At 37.2% G+C, this 22452-nt stretch overlaps 2 protein-coding genes across 5 annotated transcripts in view; one reads left to right on the top strand and one right to left on the bottom strand.

Moving 5' to 3' along the window:
- fndc4a (fibronectin type III domain containing 4a) overlaps window positions 1–11866 on the top strand; it is a 23613-nt gene extending 11747 nt beyond the window's left edge. The window contains exons 3-6 of the mRNA XM_015052312.1: window positions 1393–1597; window positions 8071–8160; window positions 10441–10574; window positions 10915–11866. Coding sequence (XP_014907798.1) covers window positions 1393–1597; window positions 8071–8160; window positions 10441–10574; window positions 10915–10956 — 471 coding nt within the window. The 3' untranslated portion in view covers window positions 10957–11866. The remainder of the gene's footprint in view (window positions 1–1392; window positions 1598–8070; window positions 8161–10440; window positions 10575–10914) is intronic.
- The window catches only part of LOC106959609 (low density lipoprotein receptor adapter protein 1-B), a 61566-nt gene continuing 49701 nt past the window's right edge, over window positions 10588–22452 (bottom strand). For 2 of the 4 annotated variants that reach the window (XM_015052310.1, XM_015052311.1), the window contains one exon: window positions 16625–21480. In XM_015052310.1, the coding sequence (XP_014907796.1) occupies window positions 21375–21480 (106 nt within the window). In that variant the 3' untranslated portion in view covers window positions 16625–21374. Of the gene's footprint in view, window positions 10934–13016; window positions 13173–13240; window positions 13377–16624; window positions 21481–22452 lie in introns of those variants that run through there. The other 2 variants (XR_001427392.1, XR_001427393.1) reach the window with 2 other exon arrangements.

Raw genomic sequence — 22452 nt, 5'->3', positions numbered from 1 at the left:
GAAACTCACACACATACTAATAATTATCGTCATATATATATATATATATATATATATATATATATATATATATATATATATATATATATATATAAAACCCTTAAACCTTTTCAATTTTTTTTGTCATGTCACATGCCCATACTTCATTGTATTTAATTGGGATTTTATGTGATAGGCCAAAAACAGATTTGCATATCACTAGTGTGAAATAGCATAAAAATGGTTTTCAAATGACTTTTTATGAATAAATATCTGAAAGGAGCATTATTGTATTCAGCCCCCTCTGCTCCGATACCCCCAAATAAACTTTAGTGCAACCAACTATCCCCAGAAGTCACCAACTGTGTGCAATTTCTCTTCAGTATAAATTAGAGCTTATTTAAAGAACATTAGGAAAGTTAAATACATATAATATATATATATATGATATTGGTAAATGTCCAATGAAGAAATTGATTATTTAGCTACAGTTAGATCAATATTTAGTCTAGACGCTTATAGACTGCATGAAAAAAACAATTTGGAATTGATGTAATGCTTCATGGAAAATCTTTAATCTAAGAAGAATACCTCCAAGTCAGAGGAGTTATTTCATATATACGTTTATGCCTTGAATGCACATACATCTGTAAACCTGACAAGCGTCATTTTTTAAAAGATAAACGCATTTTAGAATCCTAAAAATAAGAAAACTGATTACTCTCGCCACCGACTGATGCAATGCCACATGACTTCCTGCAACCGTGAATATGCGCTATGCAACTCAGAACATAATGCAGTAATCTGAGTTAACTTTCCATTGAGGTGACCGAAAAGCCTCTCTCCTCTGGGTTTATCATCAGTTTTTGGCAGCAGGGTCTGAACACCTCTCATAATTGCCTTAAGCATATATAAGAGTTGAAGCATTGCATTATTCATTATTTTTTATACATGGACACTTTCTCAACACCACACATCCTGCCCAAAGGCAAGAACAGAAGCCTGACTAGCAGGAAAAAGTGTAATATTCTTAAAAGCTTTTTCTCATGAAATGTATGGAATCTTAATGAATCCTAATTCCTCTCACAGTGAAATAGTTTGCATGTTGTTCTCCAAACTATTTTTAGTTGGGCAGCTTTGTTGCAGATCGGTGTGCACTCTGAGAAAGGTCTGTGATTGTTCCCATGCCTTTGCAGCATGACACTTTATTGATTCTAGCATTATCCCATCAAATTTAATGAGGCGAAGCGATGACACTTCCAAGAGAAGACAACGGCCTCTCTGAGAGACTCGTTTTGCGGGCCTGTTTGTGGTCACCCTTATCACCTAATTTCCCTCATTATTGATCATCGCTGGAATTGCTCAATAGCTTAATCTATTTGGCTGCCCTCTACCTTTTTTTTTTTTTTTCAGAGGCAGGATGGACACATGCAGCGATTCATTCGTGAGGTCAACACCACCAGTCGTTCTTGTGTTCTTTGGGACCTGGAGGAGGAGACGGACTACATCATCCAAGTCCAGTCCATTGGGCTTTATGGGGAAAGCCAAGCCAGCAAGAAAGTCCATTTTCGCACGCTCAAGAAATCTGACCAGTTCTCTTCTAACAGCTCTAACCAAGGTACGCTGCGTAAGCATCCTGCAGTTTTGTAGACAGTAAACTCACTACTTTGATCTCTTTATTCTTATGTCAGTTTTTTATACGTTTGTATTTAGAAAGTGTTCACTGGGCTTAGAGTGGAACCAAAGTCAAATTCCTTCTTTGTGTGGGCAAACGTGATGAATAAAACTGATTCTGCTGTAAATATTTAACTGACTGAATAGTTAATTCATGCTTAGATATCTGCTAACACTGGTTAATGTAGAACCTCTGATCAAAATTAAACAGGAAGTGCTTAAATGTTTGAAGGAGCTGGCACAGTCTGTAGCTATGCTAGTTTAACAACAAGATGTTGGAGGAAAGTTTGATTGAGTTTGTTCCGAAACAAACTAAGAGACGTCTCACAATGGACATGTTATTAATCCTTAATAGTCCACTGTCCCTGAACAGAGAACCCAAAGCACGCATGACATTGTTATGACAACCAGATATTTATGTATTCAGAGGAGATAGTTAATGATTCATTCAAATGATCTTCTAGAGCGTCAAACTCTTGGACTCGTGTTTTTAGTGCACCAGTCTATGTCCCATAAAGGCTTTTATAAAAGCAGCTGAAATGAGTTCCCTCTGTATGGGAGCTGGTCTTAGCACCAGAGATCGAGTGTGAGTGAGGACTGCTGAGAACACAGGTGCAGCACGACACTCCAATTCCTCTGAATCATAAGGATTCAGCAGAGGTTCAGGTGTCTGATCTCCTCATGGAAACTTTCTGGGTGCTTCCCACCAGGACAAGCTTTCCATGTTCCTGCTAAAGAAAAGCATCCTCGTAAAGTGCCGACTCAGCTTTTCCGCTTGACGAAGGCAAGCGTTTTCTTGAGATGCAAAAGGGAGCTGTTGCTTTTCTATCTTACAGTGAGATTCTTAAACTTTTTTGGTGCTTGCATTAAAAACAGAAACAGCTAAACCATAATATTCCAGAAATTGTGAGCTGAGCTGCTGCCTGACACCTTCCGTCTAATTCACCATGAATCCCAACTCACAGACAGACGCGGCCCATTGCTGACACTTCTTCCACTGTTGTGCTGAAGTCTCTTTTCTTTTTTTTCTTTTTTTTTCCCTCCGCTCAATCCTTTTAAAGCAAGCTGACATTGAAAATGAGACAAAGTGAAGGCTAGTGTTGTCGAGTGTAACAACATGAAGGCTTCCTGTCAGAACCTCACAGTGGGATCTGTGGTGGTGATGAAGGGAGAATGCTTTCCTCTCAGACACCGATACATTATTGACAGACTCTTCAGACACGGCAAGCTGCTCTGAATTTATGCAACGTTACATAACACCACTGTGATTCTCGACAGACTCCAAAACATTTTAAATTCAGTAGACGGGCTCAGCTCAGGAACCGGTGGAAAGAAGAAGACCATGACCAAAGGAGAGTATATTATGCAGTTTTCTTTTCTTTCTTTTTTTTTTTTTTTAGCTCAGAGTAAAAAGAAAAAAAAAAATTCTCTAAACCCCTCTGCGTTAGCTCAGGCACGACTATATGATGAGCCAAATGTATTCAATCTCGAAATAATGAAGCCTCAACTTGACACTTGTTTGTGAGCAGGTCTGACACACTCAGCTGATTTTTCCTAATGATATCACACACACACAGGTTGGAGGTTGCGAAAACTGGAAACGCTGATACAAGGGAATCATAAATGTTCCACTTTCGCTGACTCAGAATCGGCTTAATTTGTTAAGCAAGCAAGACTGTCCACGGAGGAAAAAAAAAAAGTAACAAATAGCAGCTAATCAGAAGAGCCTGTGCACTATAAATCAAGACAACAAGGGCGGTGATGTACCGAGTTGCTTTACTTAACAAATCCATCGCATTACCTCACATTGCTCTTTTTTTTGTTCACGTTTATTTGAGTTCAAATGATTTCAGACAATTACACTACTATAAAGATATCTCAATAAAATGCTGCGCATACACAGGTTTACTGCCAGTGCCGACTATTGGAGAGACTTATAGTGAAGCATTAATCAAGGTTTGTAGCCTCTCCGGGTCTTCCAACTGGGTCAGAAAAAACAGCCCATTCAGTAAATTGAGATTCATTTTTTTTAGGAGCTTGTTTTGGCGTCTTAAAGCAGTTTCTGCCGGCGTTTCATAAATCCAACGCCAGGAGTGCTGACTCCGTCCTCACACCCTATTTTTAAAGTCCAGTGACATCGTTTATAATTATGCAGCTTTTCTGAACCTCGTAACTCAATGTTTTTCATCACGCTTTTTGATTACACTTAATGCTGTTTTTGTTTGCCGTTTAACTTTAGAATAAACTCTCATAATCGTATTACAGTTTTGTGTTTTAAATACTTGAGTAGTTTCTAAAGATATAGTATAAGGGTTCTGAATCCTACATGAGACATTGTCTGTGTGTGAAAGAAAATAAACAAGAGTAAATTCAGTATATCTCTAAATCAATCTTTGTTCTGAAAATTGACCCATTTTCACCTACAGCATTTATAGAATGAAGCCCATAACTATTATGTAAAGTGATTACTTATTCAGAATCAAAATGTTTTATAAAAGCCAGAAGATTGAGAATGTTAGATACACTGCCTAAAATTACACAGGAGATAGAGTTCGAACGATAAATTTTTAAATAAATATAATAAATAAAAAATGTAAAGTTGGATGAGGCCTCTCAGTAATGACTGGTTGGGACAAGTCCATTTCTTTAACACACTGCTATGACCAGGCGGTTATGTAATAACGGGTGTGTGAGACACATTCAATATAAAGACGCAAGAGGCCATGTTATCACTAAAAGTAAACAACAACATTTTAACACATGCTGTCTGGTTCTTCTGTACTCGTATCAAATCAAATAAGGAGATTTATGACTTTTTTTATGCTCTGAAGATTATTAGTTTCAAGTCATTTTATTTGTTGGAGGTGTTTTAGTCATTTGCTTTTGTTTATTTTATTTTAAAAGCCTTTCAAAGTTTCAGAGCTCCTTTGTTATGGTTAAGTGCTTCCTACTGAAGCCATATCGATTTCTGCTACACACAGTAAGGGTCGAGAGTTAGGAATCTGATCCTCGGCAATTAATGAGGTTCTTTAAAATAACATGAATGGATACTAAGCATAGTCAGACCTGAACAGAATCTGTTTTAAAAATAAATCATATATAGTATGTTTTTTTTCTGTTGATATGAGCTATCAAATTTTTTCACCTTCTTTTAAATACAATGTCAGCTGTGAGCCAGTTTGTGTGCCTTTCTATAGATGGGTAAATTAGCATTGTTAGCATGAACTGAGGATCCATAGCAGGAGTAAAAATGTTTCATTGGCGCAATAAAAATCACCCCCCAAAAGATATCCCTACTAACTCCTGCCAATCTACTTAACATCTTAAATTAAAAGATAATTTTTTTGACATGGTTCTTTGAGCACAGACTAACCAAGGAGGTGGTCCCCATAGGCACAATTACTGTACAGTACTTCAAAGAGATGCTCAGCCGCCTCCTGCGAGGCAGCAGTTTCACTTAGACTCCATCATCAAAAGCACTGACACAGAGACTCGCTTCACTTAGTCAGATATATGTGGAGTTTCCCCAACCATGTACAGTATTTTATATACTGATGAACCTGTGGATAAGTGTAAAGCAGGGATAGGCTACAAAAACAACATCCAAAACTCTCAGCATCACACGAGGCACTGTTTAGAGCATCAAGTTAAAAATAGAAACAGTATTGCACAAACACAAACCTATGAAGACATGGCTGTCCACCTGAACCAACAGGTGAAAGAAGGAGCATGAAAGATGTATCTCTGGAGGAAGTGCAGAGGTCAACCGCTCGGGTGGTGGGATCTGTCGGCAGAAAATCTATTAGTTTTCACAAATTTGGCCTTACTAGAGGAATTGCACAAAACTTTGGCTTTGTTGAAATCAAATCTGGTTTTTAGTTTGCCACAAGCCATGCAGGCAACACAGTGGAAGAAGGTTCAGATGAAATGAGTCCAAATTTGAGCTTCTTGGTCTATTTGCAAAATGCCACAAAGCAACAAAACTGAAATTGAACAAATGTCAATATAAAACATGGTGGTGTGGTGAGGTTGATATTCTTCAGCAGGGCTAGGCAACATGAGGAACTTTGCTGAAGGAAAACCTGTTTAGAAGTTACAAAAGGCTTAATACTGGAGCAGAGACTCGTATGCAGTTGGACAACAATCTTGAACATATACCCAGAGATTTAAAAAAAATGCTTTGAATCACTGTGCAGACCTTAAATCAACCTTGACCACTTGAAAATCTATTTCAACCTATGCTCTCCCCCAGCTTGCAAAAAACAAAAGGACAACAGCTTTTCTCTCTAGATGTTCAAAGCTGGCAGAGTCATTTCGCCCAAACGTTTGCAACTATAAATGCAGGATGAAATGCTCTACAATGTAATGAATTGAGGAAACTTTTTTACATTGCTTAGACAATTATGCAGCACTTTGTGTTGATGTAGCACAGACATCCATGTAAAATACATTGACATTTGTGGTTTTTACACATGTAAGAAACTCCAAAGGGTATGAATATTTTTTTGGCAAGCTACTATGCACCAGCACAACTGCTTTATGTACAGGAGATGTCATAAAAGAAATAATCAGTAGAAGCATGGTTGTGACTCCTGTATTAAATCCGTAGTGAGTTGTTGCACATCTTCCCGTCACAGTTCCGAGCTACAATCGGCATCGTGGGATTACAGGCGAGCAGAAGGAATTTCAAGTAATCATCTCGGCACAGACTGTTCGGTGTATCAAAGGCTCAGAAGTCCTCTTGTTCTGCATTAGAAAAGAATCACACAACAATACGAGCGTGGTGCAAACAGCACTGCAACGTTATTTAGGTCATCCAGAAATGTGCTTTCTCAAATCCACATGTCTATCTTCACGATATACGATACAAATCTAAAACAACATCACTGCTCTAAAAAAGGGAAAAAAGCAAATGAGTGCAAAATTAAAGCTTTTTTTTAAGTGAGTCAGAACCTCTTTAGAGTTTTGTGGTCTTCCGGTAATCAATGGAGAGTCCCTTTTAAAAAAACAGCACGAGATAAGCGATAGAAAAACATGAGCAACTGTCAGGATGTCGGGGGACGTGATGGAATAACCGATCCAGCGGAGCCTTAGAGGCTCCAGAGACTAAAAGGCCGTGCTGCTAATGTCTCAGTGTGGGCTTTGGTAAAAATGCACACGCTTCTTCCCATGCTGGAAAGATGGAAATTAATTACAAAGAACCAATTGCTGAGTGGTAATTGCCGAGTGGGTTCAGGTAGCTTGAGGACACGTGGGAGTAATAAACTGGATAACAGCTTTCTGAGAAAGCCATCAAGCAGCGACCTCGGTCCTGATCTGGCATTTTAAAGTAATGTTCCTTCTGATTTCTATGCAGAGCTTAATGCACAACATCTACATGGAGAGTTAAAAAAAAGGAAATTATTCCATAAAAGAAATACTAAAAATACTATTAATATGACATATATTTAAAAAAAAACACATTAAAAAAGGGTAAAAAAATGTATCATTTTTTGACAAATGAAGAACGAGGAGGAAAGCCAACTCTTTTATTCTTGCACTTCTTAGCTTTCTATTAATAAATCTTCACTTAGCTTTTTTAATCCCCTTCCCAAATGTTGAAACTTGTTGAACAGCTTGTTGGATAATTGACTATAAGCTTCTTATTTGCAAAGACTTTCAATTTAATTTCCTTCAGCAGGACAAAGTTGTCAAATGGCTTCATTGAAAACACTGCTGCCTCATTGGTTCCTGCTGTCAGGGTAATTTAGTTGGTCTGCTCTTAGAGATTATAAGGGAGACTAAAAAGAGATATTCCAACATACGCATTCATCATGTTTATCTAGATTACACATGACAATATGTTTTCAAGCTATCATAATACTTTATACTCCTTTTTTTTGTTTTGGTGAACTCTGGCTCCCTTCCTCTGTCCACTTACAAAGACATCCCATAATATATCTAAAGAGATTTCGAAGCACAACTGAGCACTCGCTGAAGCTACTATAATGTGAAAAGAGCTGACAGACCGTCACTTTTGGGGCAGCTCCCTGACAAGTTGATTCACTAAAGGAGCCAATTAGGAAGAGTGGTGCGCTGGAACACGTCCATCCAGCCACGTTAGGAGACAGGACAAGGTCTAGTTGATACAGTTAGAGCAGGATTAATTTTGCAGACTGGTTTGTTGTTCATCTCTTTCACTGAAAGCTAATGCTAATAACAGTCATGAGCCACAGAAAAAGATAAAAAGCTTTTCACAATCAACGCAGACACAGTTCACATAAATTGAAACTTGTGTCAAGATATTTTGGCTGGATTCTTAAACACTCAAGGATCAAATTGTCAGAATCGGTGTTCATGGACTCAAAACTTTATATTTACTGCAGTGGGTTCATAAATGCGTCATATTTACCTTCTGAACTGTGTGCTTTATCCTAGACGATCCCACAGTGCAGGGCTTGGACAAGTCTCGGCATCTTCAAACGGGGGAGATGATCATCATTGTTGTCGTCTTGGTCATGTGGGCAGGTGCGTTTGTAAAAATGAGAAAAGTGTAAGTTTTAGATTTGAAATAAAAAAAAAGTAGGAAAAAAAAACATTTAAAGTAGTTTCTTGTGTTTGTATTTTACTGGTTGAAAGTAAGAAAAAAGACGCAGAGTAATTTAGAAAATGATTTATTTCAGAATTGTCATCTTTGAAGGACCCTGTCAGTAAAATTATTTAATGAAATTAAAAGCACCAGTTTATTTCTAATAAACACAATTTCTACGTCAGAATTATTACAATTATGATAAACTTACCCAAAATGTATTGACAGTATATGGGATCTCCATTATCAAAAATAATGAAGGTTTCTGTCTTATGGCTACATCATCATTCTGACTTAGTAATTATCAGTAAAGAAGCCAGTGGCAAAAGATCAGAGGGATCCCCGAAGAGTCCATCTAAAAATAAAATAAAACAGAAAACAGACAGGCAGGAAAAAAAAAAAAAGATTTATTTTTACGTTACACCGCTTCACAAGAGAGACTCTTCTTTCTCTTTCGGAGTCTCCATCCATCTCAGGGTTTCCACGACTGCTTAGAAGTGCGCTGATTAATGATTGTGCTGAGGTACAATAACACACGATATATCTGACAGACTGCTCGAGTGAAATGTTAGAAAACCCTAATGAGAGAAAACAAGCCGACACAGAGGCTTCAAAGAGTGAGAAAACAGAGCTGTTTTCACATTTGAAGATGATCCTCACTATCCCCACAGTGTTGAATTCGGTTTGATTTGATAAAATTCTGTACTTTTAGCTCAGTTTGTCCGAATTGTAAAACATAACTTAGAAATGAAAAAAATGAGTGATAGAGATTTTTGGTATTATCATTTTGTTCAGTCTAATGTTAATGTGTGTATAAACTGACCTGGAGGTTACGACTGTCTGTTTATCTTGATGTGAGACAGTTAACTCTGTGTTTCCCAGATCTTAATTCTTATCAACCAGAATACCTCCTAACTGCCTGTGAGCAGTCGTATTTTGTCTCGTTTATCCTCCCTCTTTGTTGACAGTTTGACCTAGAGCTGAACTGGGCTCAGATCGTAGATCAGATATCACACCTGGAACTGAGTTGCTGGTTTGTTTAGAAGTTTTACGACCTTTGTTGTTCTTCCTGACTGCCCCTTTTGGTTGTTCTGCTTGACAATAAAACAGGGGCTCGCGTGGAAGGAGATCAGAATTCTCTGTGAACGGCCTGGAGAGGCAGTGGCGGAGAGTTCTCCTTTTGCAAAAGCTTTGTCTATAAAATTCATATACGTTGTCTGTGGTCTTTTTATATAGGTTCGAGAAAAAGTACCTATCAATGAGATTATTACAAAGCATGAGAATTGTTCTCATATTTGATATGCCATCCGAGTTTAAATAAATAACTATTTTTTATCATTTATCATTTGATAGCACTTACATTTAATGACCTTGCTTCAATGTTCATGTTACTTCTGCAAAATGCACTTGTAAAATGAATATTTTTTTTCTGCTGAACTTTGCATTATGTATGAACAGTAGTGTATAACAAGAACAAGCAATATATAGATACAATCAAGGAATTTAGCCATCATACGGTCATTTAAACAAAATTCTTAATTCTTTTTTACATTTCAAGACCAAAATCTTCTTTTAATTTCAAACTAACTTTCATTCATAGCTTATGGCTCAATTTAACCTCAACACAGAACTGAACTGAGTATTTCTGTCTCAGCAGAGTTCATGTTAATAGAAAAAAAAAAGAAAACCACATTCAGGGATCACACATTAATCTTACGTAATGTAACCATGACGTACATCAATGCGGTGAACATTATCGACAACATCAACGTCTCTTTGCTAATTAGTCAGCAGCTGCACCACTGTAAAAGGCATTGATATTAATGTCAGGCCAATCAAAGAGTGCCATGAAGATGTCATTACCAGATCTCTTTATTCATTTCTGAAAATGTGACGGCAGCGCCCTTATAGAAATTCCCTGCCTTAGTGTTTTCAGGAAGCCGACTCCGAATTTACAATGCTGTTCAGACAGGAAGCACAGCTGCATCGAAAAGGCTGCAAAACGCACAAAAAAAGGCAAGCCGTATCATCTTTCCATCTTTAAAAATGAAAGCGCAGCTATCAAAACTCCCCGGGGAGCCAAGTTCCATTATCCACACGGCATTTTAGTGCGCAGGGGTGCAGGAAGTGTGAATGACAGTGGCTTCGTTGCGACAGAGTTCCTGTTTGTTGTGCGAGTGCGTTTTTTAACGTGTGGCCTCCTCTTGTCCTCCTGGCAGCTGTTATAGCCCTGTTCTGCCGGCAGTATGACATAATAAAGGACAACGATTCCAGCAACAGTAAGGAAAAGGTCAAGCCGTTGTCGGAGAGGAGCACGCCGGAGCACCACAGCGGAGGACTCCTAAGAAGCAAGGTGAACTTGAAGAAATGTTATAGCTTAAGAGATTTTTAGCAAATTGAATTTAAAACTATGACTTTAAAACATTACCTCCAGTATCTCCGTTGGACTTGCCGTATATGTAAAAGTTACTGTGTGGATTTTTCCACCCGTCACTGTGGCGTCCTCCATGATTCATGTAGGAGGGAAGACATCTAGAGTTCAGGGAGCCCTGGTACAAATCAGCAATAATGTACATTTAGCCATGTTTGCAAAGGAGGACAGTCACACACGACGTTACAATACATGAAATTTAACTGCAAATTCTACTTACGTTCCCATATTTACACTACATTTTCTTTCTTGTCTTTTGCAGTTTCATCCCTCTGTGCCATCTATAAACATCATAGAAGTCTGATGAGAAGATGGCCAAACTTGAACTGTTGCGTCTTCAACTGTTAATGCTTTTTTTTATTATTGTTTCTCTCCAAGTTGAGGAAAAAAAAAAAAAAAACATTCAGAGAAAAGCAGAAATGAGGATTGATGAAACAGTTAACAGAAGACTGATATGCATTAGTGCTTGTTTCGGGGAGAAAACACATACATTTGTGTTCTGACACAGGAAGTCTTTGCAATTGCTGAAAAACTATTTCCCCTGCAGATTAATAGGACTTGATTTAATGTTAATCCACGGTGCAGAAAACACTGATGTCTTTGCTGGGTGCTTGCTTTAAAGCTGCAATATGAAACAGTAATTTATCATCTCTGGGAGGCGTATCTTTGTGACGCTAAACGCGCGGCGTATTTTTGATATTGGCATGTGCAGTTATTATACTGTGTTCACCTCTTCTAGACAAGTGCGAGTAGTGTTCATATGCTGCCTGAACATTATACTGCTATGTGATTACTGTAAGTAGGATCTGAATAGGATCGAAGAAAGTTTGTGTTAAAAACCTCTCTCTGAAAATATCAATACCACTTTTTTTTTTTTTGGTCCAAACTAAACTGCTAATTTTTGGATAACACTGTGTGTTTTCATATTTCACATATAAGAAATAAAGTTGCATGCAGGGCGTGTAGAAAACCATTCAAACTTAGAAACTCAAAATGGAGAAATAAATGCATTTACATGTGCCAAGAAGCTTTATTGTATATTTAGTTAGTCTGCTTTCAGAGAAGGTTGCTACATCTTAACATGCAGTGCATATTTATTGTAATTTCCTGAACACGTTTTTTTTTTTTTTTTTTTTTTTCCTGACATGTATAATAAAACTTGTTTGGAAATGTCTCATTAATAAAATAAAGCTGATATAATAAAGGTAATTGAAGCGGAAGCTACAAAGTAAATTCAATTGTTTGCAAAAATACTTGTACATTAAACATCTTCAGGGTTGTTAATTACTAGCGAGGGTTTAAGAGAATTGCATTTTAGTAAGAAAGTTCCTGTGAAGACTCGTATGAATGTGCACTTTAATAGATCAGTCCTTAGTCGGAAAATAAATCTGTTTTACACGTAAAATTGTGAGTAAATGTTCTTATATTGAGGGACAACATGCCAAACTGTTTTAAATCAGACTTTCTACATTTCTTAACATACAACATTTTCGTCCTATTCTGCACCACCATTCATTGTTTTAATGGATAATTTTGAGACAAAAACAGAGTTTCATGATGATACTTTAAAAAAAAAAGAAAAAAAAAAAGATTTGACAGCAGTGGTTGCTATTCACAAAAATCAGACAAGAGACGGAGATGCTACTCCATTCAGAGCACTGCAGATTTCAGCAAATGTCTAAAAATACTTTAACTTGAGCGACGCCACTTAGGGACGGTACACTACAGGCCAATATTTTAAGCAAAAGACCAAAGCAGTCAAAACGTAGAAGCAACTTCAATGTCTTTCTTAAAAGACCATTTGAATTCTAGGGAGTTTGGTGTATTTAAAGGCAGGACCATTGTTTTGCTTTGGCAGAATAATAAGTTATTTGTTATTTGTTCAAGTAACTTATTAGGTGTCATTCTGATCATGACACAATTGAACTCAACTTTGCAATATTTCTGAAATATTAAATTATTGACCAGAGATTTGATATGGATACTATGCACATCACTGCATAGCCAAAGTATCTCTCCAAGGCTCCTAATAGAAGATTTGCATAAGAAGTTAAAGGGCCAAAAAGCCTCTTTTTTTTTTTCTTGTTTGAGCTACAGAAAATTTTCTAGCCATCAAGTTTTTAAGTGTCGACATTTAAGAAAGATATTGAGCTTACTGCGGTGTAAAAATGCGTAAAACTGAATGCAATATGCATAGCAGTGATAAATGTATTTAAATACAATCAAAATCTGCAACAAAAAGCACAAGGGCCCCAATACAGAACTGTGAGGTAAATCATAAAAGAGCAGAAGACGGTCAGTTTGAATCGCTTGCAGAAAATAATCATGCACATATATAAACTTTTTCAAAAGTGCTTCTAATACCTTCACCCAATTCCTCAGTTTATTGATAGTGATCCGATGGGCTCAGGTCAGAGCCAACACAAGCAGGAGAGGAAATTCTGCCTGCATCATTCATCTAAAGTAATACATCTAATTCCTCATAGGCAAAGATGATTCAATCTTTCCTTATTTACTTTTCTGTAAAAAAAAATAAAATAAATAAATCCCTCAAGTCACTGCCAGCCAACACCAGTTAATTAACTCACCAACAGGTGTTACATTTACCCTCCATGAGCCAGGACTGTCTGCTGCAGCTCCGAACAAGACAAATTCACCGAAGCATTTCATTCAGCCTTTTAAACTGGAACGTTCCTGATCCGAAATGTAATTACAGTGAAGTACCTTAAAAATAGAAAGAGATTACATTACAATAGAAATTACTAGATGTCCAGCTAACTCTGTCGCAGTGCAGCGCGAGTGGCCAACATCCATTAGTTCAGATGATTTATAGCTCAGATGAGTCTCGATTACATTGTGATTCAGAGATTAAAGCATGAAGTGTTTCTATATATAAGCACACTTCACTTTCTTTTAATAGGATTTGGACCAGCGCACATTTTCCTCCGTTGCAGAATTGTACCCTTTTCTTCAGATCGCGCAGTTTTTTTATTTTTTATTTTTGGTTTTGGTTTTTTTTCTGAAAACCTGTGAGCGAATGGGATGTGTGTTTTACACTTTTACAAATACTCTTTAAAACTGAAAACAAACTGAAATCCAAAGTCATATTTTTCAGACAATTAAATTAGGTTTTTCACTAGTAACCTCTGAATTTCCACACTGGCTCACCTTTAATACTCAAACTCTTCACTGGGAGGCTCTTAAGTAAAGACTATATATGAAGAAGAGCTATTGTTTTATAAAATCTGACTTTTCTGACACAGTATTCTCATTAGTTAACACTTTAGTACATCTGACCTCTAAAAGTCAGGAACAATAGGTTATCGGAGTCAAATAGTACAACCATTATCAGCACAATATTAATTCATTAGGGCATTTGGAACACCTTATCAGTCTTTAATTAGCCATTTGAAAATGTGTTGGATAGTCTATTATCCAACCAATTACACGCTCATGAATACTAAACGAGGTGTTCATCTGCAGATTGTGATACAGAGGGTATCGCAGACTTTGGTCGAGACTAAAATACTCTTAGGTTAGTGAATAATTACAAATGCTGTGGTATCTTTGTGTTTTTAGGAAGAAATGCCATCTTGTTGTGATTTTGCGTTTGCTAACAAATGACGGCTTCGGATCATTGATCGAGAAGCAAAACTGTGACAGAAACGGTTTAGGAAGAATTTATTTAATGCCACTTGTCAATTATTGCTTATTCATCATGTTACAAAGTGATTTTTTTTTTTTACTTTAACAAACATGCAGCTGCAGACTGCTTTCATGTCGTGCAGGTGGTATCTCGGTTGTCAAGTCAAAGAGTTGCAAAGTGGGCTGAGAGTATCTGAAGTAAGGAGAAGCTTGCATATTCATATAAATTGTTTTTGATCAAAAGAAATGGAGACCGCATTCAACCAGAAGTAATAACCCCGCAGTTATTTATGCAGCACAGAACATAATTGAAAGGTGGCTGCGAGTCTCAAGAGGGGCTCTCTGAAAATACGAAAGCATTTTAAGCTTAAAGCTGGATAGCCTTCTTTGAAGGCGAACCAAGCGCTCCGCAGAGGCTTTGGTCTTCAACAGTTAGTTGTTTTGGAAAGAAGCTGGCATATTTATTTTTTATGGCGTCTGGCTTGCACTTTTAATTCTCCGTTATACTCCGCCCTGGCAAATTAAAGTAGACGGCAAGTCATATTCTGTGTTATAAATTAACTGATTGTTCTGCATTTACTTCCACATTTTGGAAGCATTTATAGCGAGCGTCAGAAATGACCGTTTTAGCACAGAAAGAAGTGAAACTTTGATGAGCTTACATTTGAAATTGACTTTCTGATACGGCTGTGTGTATTTCCTGTTCCTACAGCATTTCGTATGAATCGCTAGGAGCTCATTTATATCTGGCAAATTACACCTCCAAATGTCCGCGTAGCTCTCATAGCCATTAGTCATAGCAATCACTACAGAAACATTCAGAATCAGCAAAAAAGCAGAGATAAAAAAAAAAAGAAAAAAACATTTAACTACTGTAAGTATGAGCTAGACTCAGAGGGGAAAGAGTTTCAGAAAAGTTTTTGGAACCTAAATTACTTGAGCTGCACTAATCAAATCAGAAACACAATGTTCATCTAGTTCTGAGTATACCTCTAACCCTATTGTGATTATCCGCAAAGAAAACATGCGTTCCAAACTGAAGACATGATTTGCACATTCCTGCATTTCTCTGCTATTCAGTTCACTCGACCTCAGAGCTCCTGGCAGACTAGAACCAACTTCACAGCCAATATTTAAAGATCAAAATGTTCTAGTGAGTATGTTTTGACTTTTTTTCTTGTTGCCAATTCTTTTTTCAGGCAATTATGCTCATGTAGTCTGAACCCCAATTTCAATTTGCTGATCACAATGGACCCGTTTTTCATCATCATCATCATCATCATCATCATCATCGTCAGCTCTTCTGTTCATATTCTAACAGGTTTTCTTAGTTTACTGAGGAACCATTGTGTTTGCCTCTTCTCCAGTTTCCTTACCCATCTGCTACTATCTGAAGAGGAGAAATGTTTGGATCTGACCTCAATCTTACCTGTTGATGATCAGTGCTGTTTGAATAGTCGCAATGAATGCTGGGAAGAAATTACTGTCCAACGAAAGATTGTCTTATCTCATGCAGCGCTGACCACATTAATTGACACCTCTTGTAAGAAAAAAAAGGGTAAATTAATGTTCAATTGCAATAATGTATTCTCACACTGTCAAATTACAAAAATCCAACTTGACCTGGGAGTAAATTTATCAAGAGAAGAATATCCTGTTTGATCCAACCTTGCTAAATGTTATCTGAAGTGATAACAGAAGAGAGTTTTTAAAAAATGCAGTATTAGGTGAATGGGTGTCAATAATTGTGCTTTTGCTAAAAATAAATGATTCTTAATGTGCTATAGGCGGAGTATCCACCACTGATTAAATCACCTCACATAAAAAGGGATTTTGCTAAATATTTAAGGGGGGAATTTTACGTCAGCAATGTTGTTTTGCAAGGCTGAAGTGCCACTTTATGCTGCTGGCTCTATAAATGGCCATCACTGGATGGATATGTGTTATCTAATATTTAATTCAGCAGGGAGCTGAATGAAAAGTCTTATCGATTTGACTTTCAGTCGGAAAGCCAATCGGCGACACGTCCTTGCTTTTGATTGCCCACACAGAGCTGTAAAAATATTTGAGAGCAAAACAGCATGGGCTGAAGTGCAGGTCTGAATTGACATTTTTGCCCAGGCTATTGGGAGGGGGAAAAAAAAGAAACATTTCCAGTTAAACATTTGATATTGACTTGTTTGTCTGCACATTCAGCATCTCAGGGCTAAAAATTAGTCTGTGACTACCAGGCATAAAGTACTGAAGAATAAAGCGTCAACATGTCTTTGACCTTTTCTAATACATCTACTTTTTCTTGTTAAAAAAAAAAGTAGGAAACAATAGAATATTTGTACAAAGTTATTTACTGTGAATAAATATGTAGCAAAGCATAGGTTTCCAAATTCTGTACACGTTTTACACAGATTACACAATATTTTTTGCAGTCTACACACAAACTGCTTTTATTGTAACATCACAACATTGTTTAAAACAACCCTAGTTGCATAGATTGAAAATGGGCAAGCACCTTTTTTATTATTTTTGTTTTTTTATTTTAAATAAAACAATCCTGTAAACTTATTCGGGGAAATAAAATCTTAGCTCAAACGAAAGAAAACGGGTTTCATTATTACAACCTTCAAATGTCTCCTGGACTCAAATCCTCATGGGCTGATTTGTATTCAGGGCACCTCCTGATTCAGTTTGGAGTGTTATATACCTCCAAAGTCCCCCAGACTCCCCACCTCCTCCTACACATGAAACAGAGCCGTGCCAAAGGACCGGTTGCATTCAAGCTACGCAGCAGGTCTGCCCATATTGATGTGTTGCACTGTCAATGTGAAATTCACTTTGTTAGATTCAAACTTTGTTAGATCCATAATCCATTCAATAGCTTCTTTGTTTCTAAGTGTTCCTGCAAAATGATCTAATATTGGTTGTGTTACAAAATTTGGTTCTATCAAAATGTTATTTTCCTCTCAAACTCAATTAAAAAGGGACCGAGTGGTTGAAAACAAGTCCGTTATGGACTCGTTTTCAACACAGAATGCGTTGCATTACTTTGCTGGATCTTAGTTCTGACTCACTGATAAAAACCTGTCCTATTTTTCTCTCAAAAGTTGTCACACCACTGTTAAAATACCAGAATTTTGGCATTGCAGGACATATATCCTGTGTAATTTAACTCCAAAACATCCAAATTAAAGGTGGAAATACAAAAATAACTTAGAAAGCTGGCTGGATGGTTGCATAAGTTTGCAGTAAAACTAACCCTAAACTTTACCTAGATATACCATAAAATACCAAAGGATACCATAGCATGACGCTGCTACCACCATGTTTCACAGAAATGTGTTATAGTTGAAAGATTTTGGAATTGTGGCTCAGAAATTAAACCAGATTTGGTTTCATCGGGCCAAAGCACATTCATCCAACGTGCTTAAGAAATGTTTACCTCTCAGTGGACGTCCCATGAAGTTCCATCATCTTACTCCATACATCCAATAATTACAGCTGACCATCGTTACTTATGGAAACACAACCTGTACTAACCTGAAAGTCCTGAAGGTGCTTCAGTGTTGCTTTTGTCTTTTTTATTTTATTTTATTACATTTTGACTTTTCATATATTTTGAAAATTTCTGTAATGTCACGGTTACCCAGTCCGTCCATTGTCCATCCAACTTGGCCTTAATTTTTGTTAAGTTTAATAAGATTCAATACAATCAAGGTAAGACGTCAAGCTATGAAGAGTAAATGTTGAAATGAAATTGTATATAAATTCGATCAAATTAGAATCGTGTACTTATGCAATCAAGTGGTAATTGCTACTTATATTTTCATCAGACATTTGCTTTCAGTTGTGTATTTGGTGTCTAAATTTCATATTTTGCATCACAAAACTATGGATTTTAAACAGGGTGTGTACACTTTTTAAATCAACTGGTCTTTTGATATCAATAAAATCTTGCACACACTAAGACATCAGTCCAATAGTGACCAAATGCAGTAAACACTGGCAGGTGTTTGAGCAAGAAATAAACACATAAAATTGTACATTTTGACATTGCGTGTCCTTGAACTTCACAGTTGAAAAATCATTTACCGACGCTCAGGATGCCATCCTCGGTATAAATACGCAGTTTTCTTTCGAGAGGCAGTCAAGCTCGTATTTCTGTCAGTCAGGAATATAACAATGCAATTAAGCTCCATGGCGTAACCTGATAAGCCATCCAATTATTCTGCAGCGGGTGTCATGACAACAACACAAGAACCCCCCACCCCCTGCGTCACATTTATTCTCAGCCAGGGTGCCATGAATACAGAGAGAAGAGACCTCTTCAGTCACACTCGGGGGACAAAATAATACCCTTCTTACAATGAGCGTCCTCTAAGAAACGAAGAAAAATAAAGTGCTCAGTCTAAATCTGTAATGAGATTTCGGGCAGATCGTTTCCACTCACGAGGACAGATCCTGGGGATGAACCGTGTTTTCTAGAGTTACAGAAGAAGGTTTGAAAAGGCATACATGAGTTTAACCTGTGACTACTGACGTGCATGTGACCGAGTAAAAGCCGTTTCTTGCAGCTGTAAAGGTATCGCACATTAAAGTCTGTACAAACCACACATATACATCTCAGGAATGATAAATAGCTTTAAAAAAACACTTGCATAAAGCCCTGATTCTACACCATTTACAGTAATACAATATGCTCACCACAATGAAAAATACAACATTAGGAAATAGGTACCTTTACTCAAAGACATAGGAGGTGGAATTACAGTTATACTCCAGCATCATCACTTTTCTTTAACACTGACACCATCTTTATGTACAGTGACGGCTGAATAAATGAGATGAGGATAAATGTGAGCGATTAAAAAACACACACCAGTGAAACAGCTGAAAGTAATGTTGCTGTAATGCCAACCTGTTCCTGCCAGAGAGGAGCCGCAGCTGGATTTAATGATGAGTTGGTGAAATAAGACATCATAAAAAAGTTTAAAATATATATAAATAAATGCAAGTAGATTGCTTTAATAAGCCTGATTCAAGCCACAATTCATCAATTATATATGTTAAATATATTAAAACTATTAAAAATTAATTATGCTTGAAACTATGCGTGTGCCTCTTGTGCACATCATTTATAAATACTGACAATTAGTTGGGAATTTCAGTCAGTATAACATTATATTTATAATTTAAGCTATAAATATAAGTTAAGACAAATAAGCTTGTTTGTGTAGAGAATTTATTTATTCATATATTTTTTTAATACAAGCGAGTCCCATTGAGAGATGAGGTTTCATTTTCAAAACAGTCCCAGTTAAGCTGTTATAAAATAGAGTGATAAAATAAATTAGTTGAAAAAAATGTTCAAATGTTATAGAATACTAATTTGTAAATGACTTAAAAAAAAAAAAAACAGGCAGATTAAAGCAACATAAGACTTAATCAGCTGACCCAGGTGCAGTAAGTTTAAAAGCAATGTTCCTGAGAGAACATTTTAAAAACATGTACAGGTTTTTGGAGAGTTTTTTAAAAACCACTTGAATGATGTTTAGAGCACAACAAAGAAGTTAAACTTGACAGTTACAGATTCTGCTGCAAAATGTTCCAGACAGATGGAGCCAAACACCACAATGTCTCTTTCCAAAGCTCTTTACGTGCTGAACCAACATCGCAGGTAGTAAAAACCTTTATTTTGAAGATCATAATAATTAAAGAGACACATTTCCCTTTCCTTTTTGTTTAAAGAGCGTATTCTAGCACAGTCCCAGTTGTTTTTATTACTGGGAAATTTTATCTAATGACCGTCCATAATGTACATTTTCTATCCCCCAACTTTATGATCTGGTGACAATAGAGGCAATCGGAATACACCAACTTGATGGGCATTTTTATGTTTTGTAACTGCATGTTCCTGCTTACAGTAACCACTAAAGGATGGATAGTTATAAAGTCATGGTTATCAACAATGCTGGAACTTTTAAACCAAAACTCATTAGGTCCTAAAGAGTCAAAAGTGTGGCAAAAGCATAACCCACTATACCATTATGCCACGACCAAAAGCCAAAAACAAGGCAAGATGGAATCATGCTTCATGATGTCACACCAAATTGTGACCCTACCATCTGAACATCAGCCCGTCATCTCGTTTTGGTGAGCGTTTGCTGAAGCAGGAGTGAACTCCTGGTTTTCCATCTTGTGTCCTGCTCTAATGTTTGCCATGTTGCGGATTCAGAGATTGTATTCCACACACTTTGGTTGTAACAATTGAGCTACTGCTCCCCTTTCTATTGCCTCAAATCAGTCTGCCAATTCTCCTCCGACCTCAGACATCAACAGTACCATTTTTTTTTTTTTTGTCCACTCAACCAAATATTTTCAGTTTTTGGACTGTTTGGCTCTGCAAGAATAGTCCCAAGTTGTCTTCGCCACATATTTGCCTAAGTTTTTGACTTGCTTCCAGCTTCCTGGTTGATTTGCCATATACTTAAACTTCCATTTAATACTTGATGCAATTTGTTGATATAGTCAGAACAGTAACAATGGATGGTTTGAATCTGGCACGGTGAGAAACAAACATGATCTAGGCAGCACTTGTACAGTGTAATTTATTCAGTATTAGGCCAGCATCTGATGATTCAAACATTGGATTCCTTTCAGAGAAGTTGGCAGCCAAAAAAAAAGATTAAAGGGCTTTCCCATTCCCACAAGCAAGTCAGTAAAAACACATTTCTGGATTGTGATAAATAGACTTTTTAGGCAGCTTTTACTGTGATCAGAATTTCACTGTGTAGATATTTTGTTCTTGACGTACATTTCTGCACTGTTCACTGAGTGAGTCATATTTCAGTAGGTAGTTTGTAAGAATCTCAGTGTAAGTCATGATGTACTGCTTATAGCAAGCAGGCTGCAAGATGGAGATCCTTTTATAATGTCAGCTTATTTTGGCTCCTCTGCACAAAAATATCACCGCTGTCCCCGACTGGGACTGTGTAGAATACGTTGTTTGTTTTCTGTCTGTCTTGGGCACCAGTGTGTGCTTTCTGTTAAGTTTCTATGACGGGCAGCTATTGCCAGCTGGTGCTATTGAAAATAATTGTTGCCAAACGGCAGCAGATTCTCTGCGGAAACCTCCCAGGGACTCAGAGCTGCATTGTCAGAGACGGGTTCGGGGTGGGGCTCGGCCAGTCTGTCAGAGAGAAGACGGGGAAAAGAAAGAAGACAAAACGTTGCTGTAAGAGGTCGGAAACGTGAAACTTTAATTCAGAAAAAGAAGATCAGAGGATTCTCAAAGGATAACAATCTGAGAGCAGTGGGAAGATGAAATGCGGTTGAGGCCGTACAGAAGACGCCCATTTGAATGATTGAAATGACAGTAAATGGGCAGAGTTCGACGTGAGAGGCTTCTCTGACAGGCAGAAAACATTAAATTTCTCCTACGTTGTCAGTCGTCATGATGGGAAAGTTTTAAACTGACTGAACTTAAATACTTCTTTTCCATCTGTAATGACCACTCGCGATGCTTTTCACTACACACACACACATTCACCCGTTCCCACTCAAACTCACACGTTTACGCACCAACATGCAGAACGGTAGGCCACTTGGGACCAAGTGCCTTGCTCAGGGGCACATCAACATGCGATAGGAGGAAGCTGGAATCAAAACTACAACTCCCGGTTGAAAAACATTTCCTCTTTTCTTTCAGCTTTTAAATTTACTCTCATAGTATTCTCTTTTTTTAGAAGGCCAACAAATAACGGTGATGAGGACATTTCTCTTGCTGAAAAGTAACATTAATTACAAAACAATTTTGGGGGATTTGATGATGCATGCCATTAAATGCATCATTTGATTTAGTAATTATTTGAGATTTTAATGAATCTCTCTTTTAAAAGTCCAATTTACCCTACATGGTAATTAACAATGTTTTCTAAAACTGTAATTTTATTAAGCTATTTTAAATACATCCATGTCTAAAAACAAAAAAAAATCTTATATTTTACTTTAGACCAGGTGCCTTAAACTCCAGTCCCCGAGTTCTGGCATCCTGCAACTTTTAGATGTCTCTTTGCATAAACACACCCGAGTCAAATAATCAGGTCATTAGCAGAACTCGACTGATTAGACGTGTAAATATTTATAACGTTGGGCATAATTG

This window comes from Poecilia latipinna, unplaced genomic scaffold, assembly GCF_001443285.1.
Source record: "Poecilia latipinna isolate Pla-1442-1.1 unplaced genomic scaffold, P_latipinna-1.0 Scaffold1101, whole genome shotgun sequence".
Taxonomy (NCBI): domain Eukaryota; kingdom Metazoa; phylum Chordata; class Actinopteri; order Cyprinodontiformes; family Poeciliidae; genus Poecilia; species Poecilia latipinna.
Note: the sequence above shows the minus strand (reverse complement) of the source record. Positions and strands in the feature narration are given on the sequence as shown.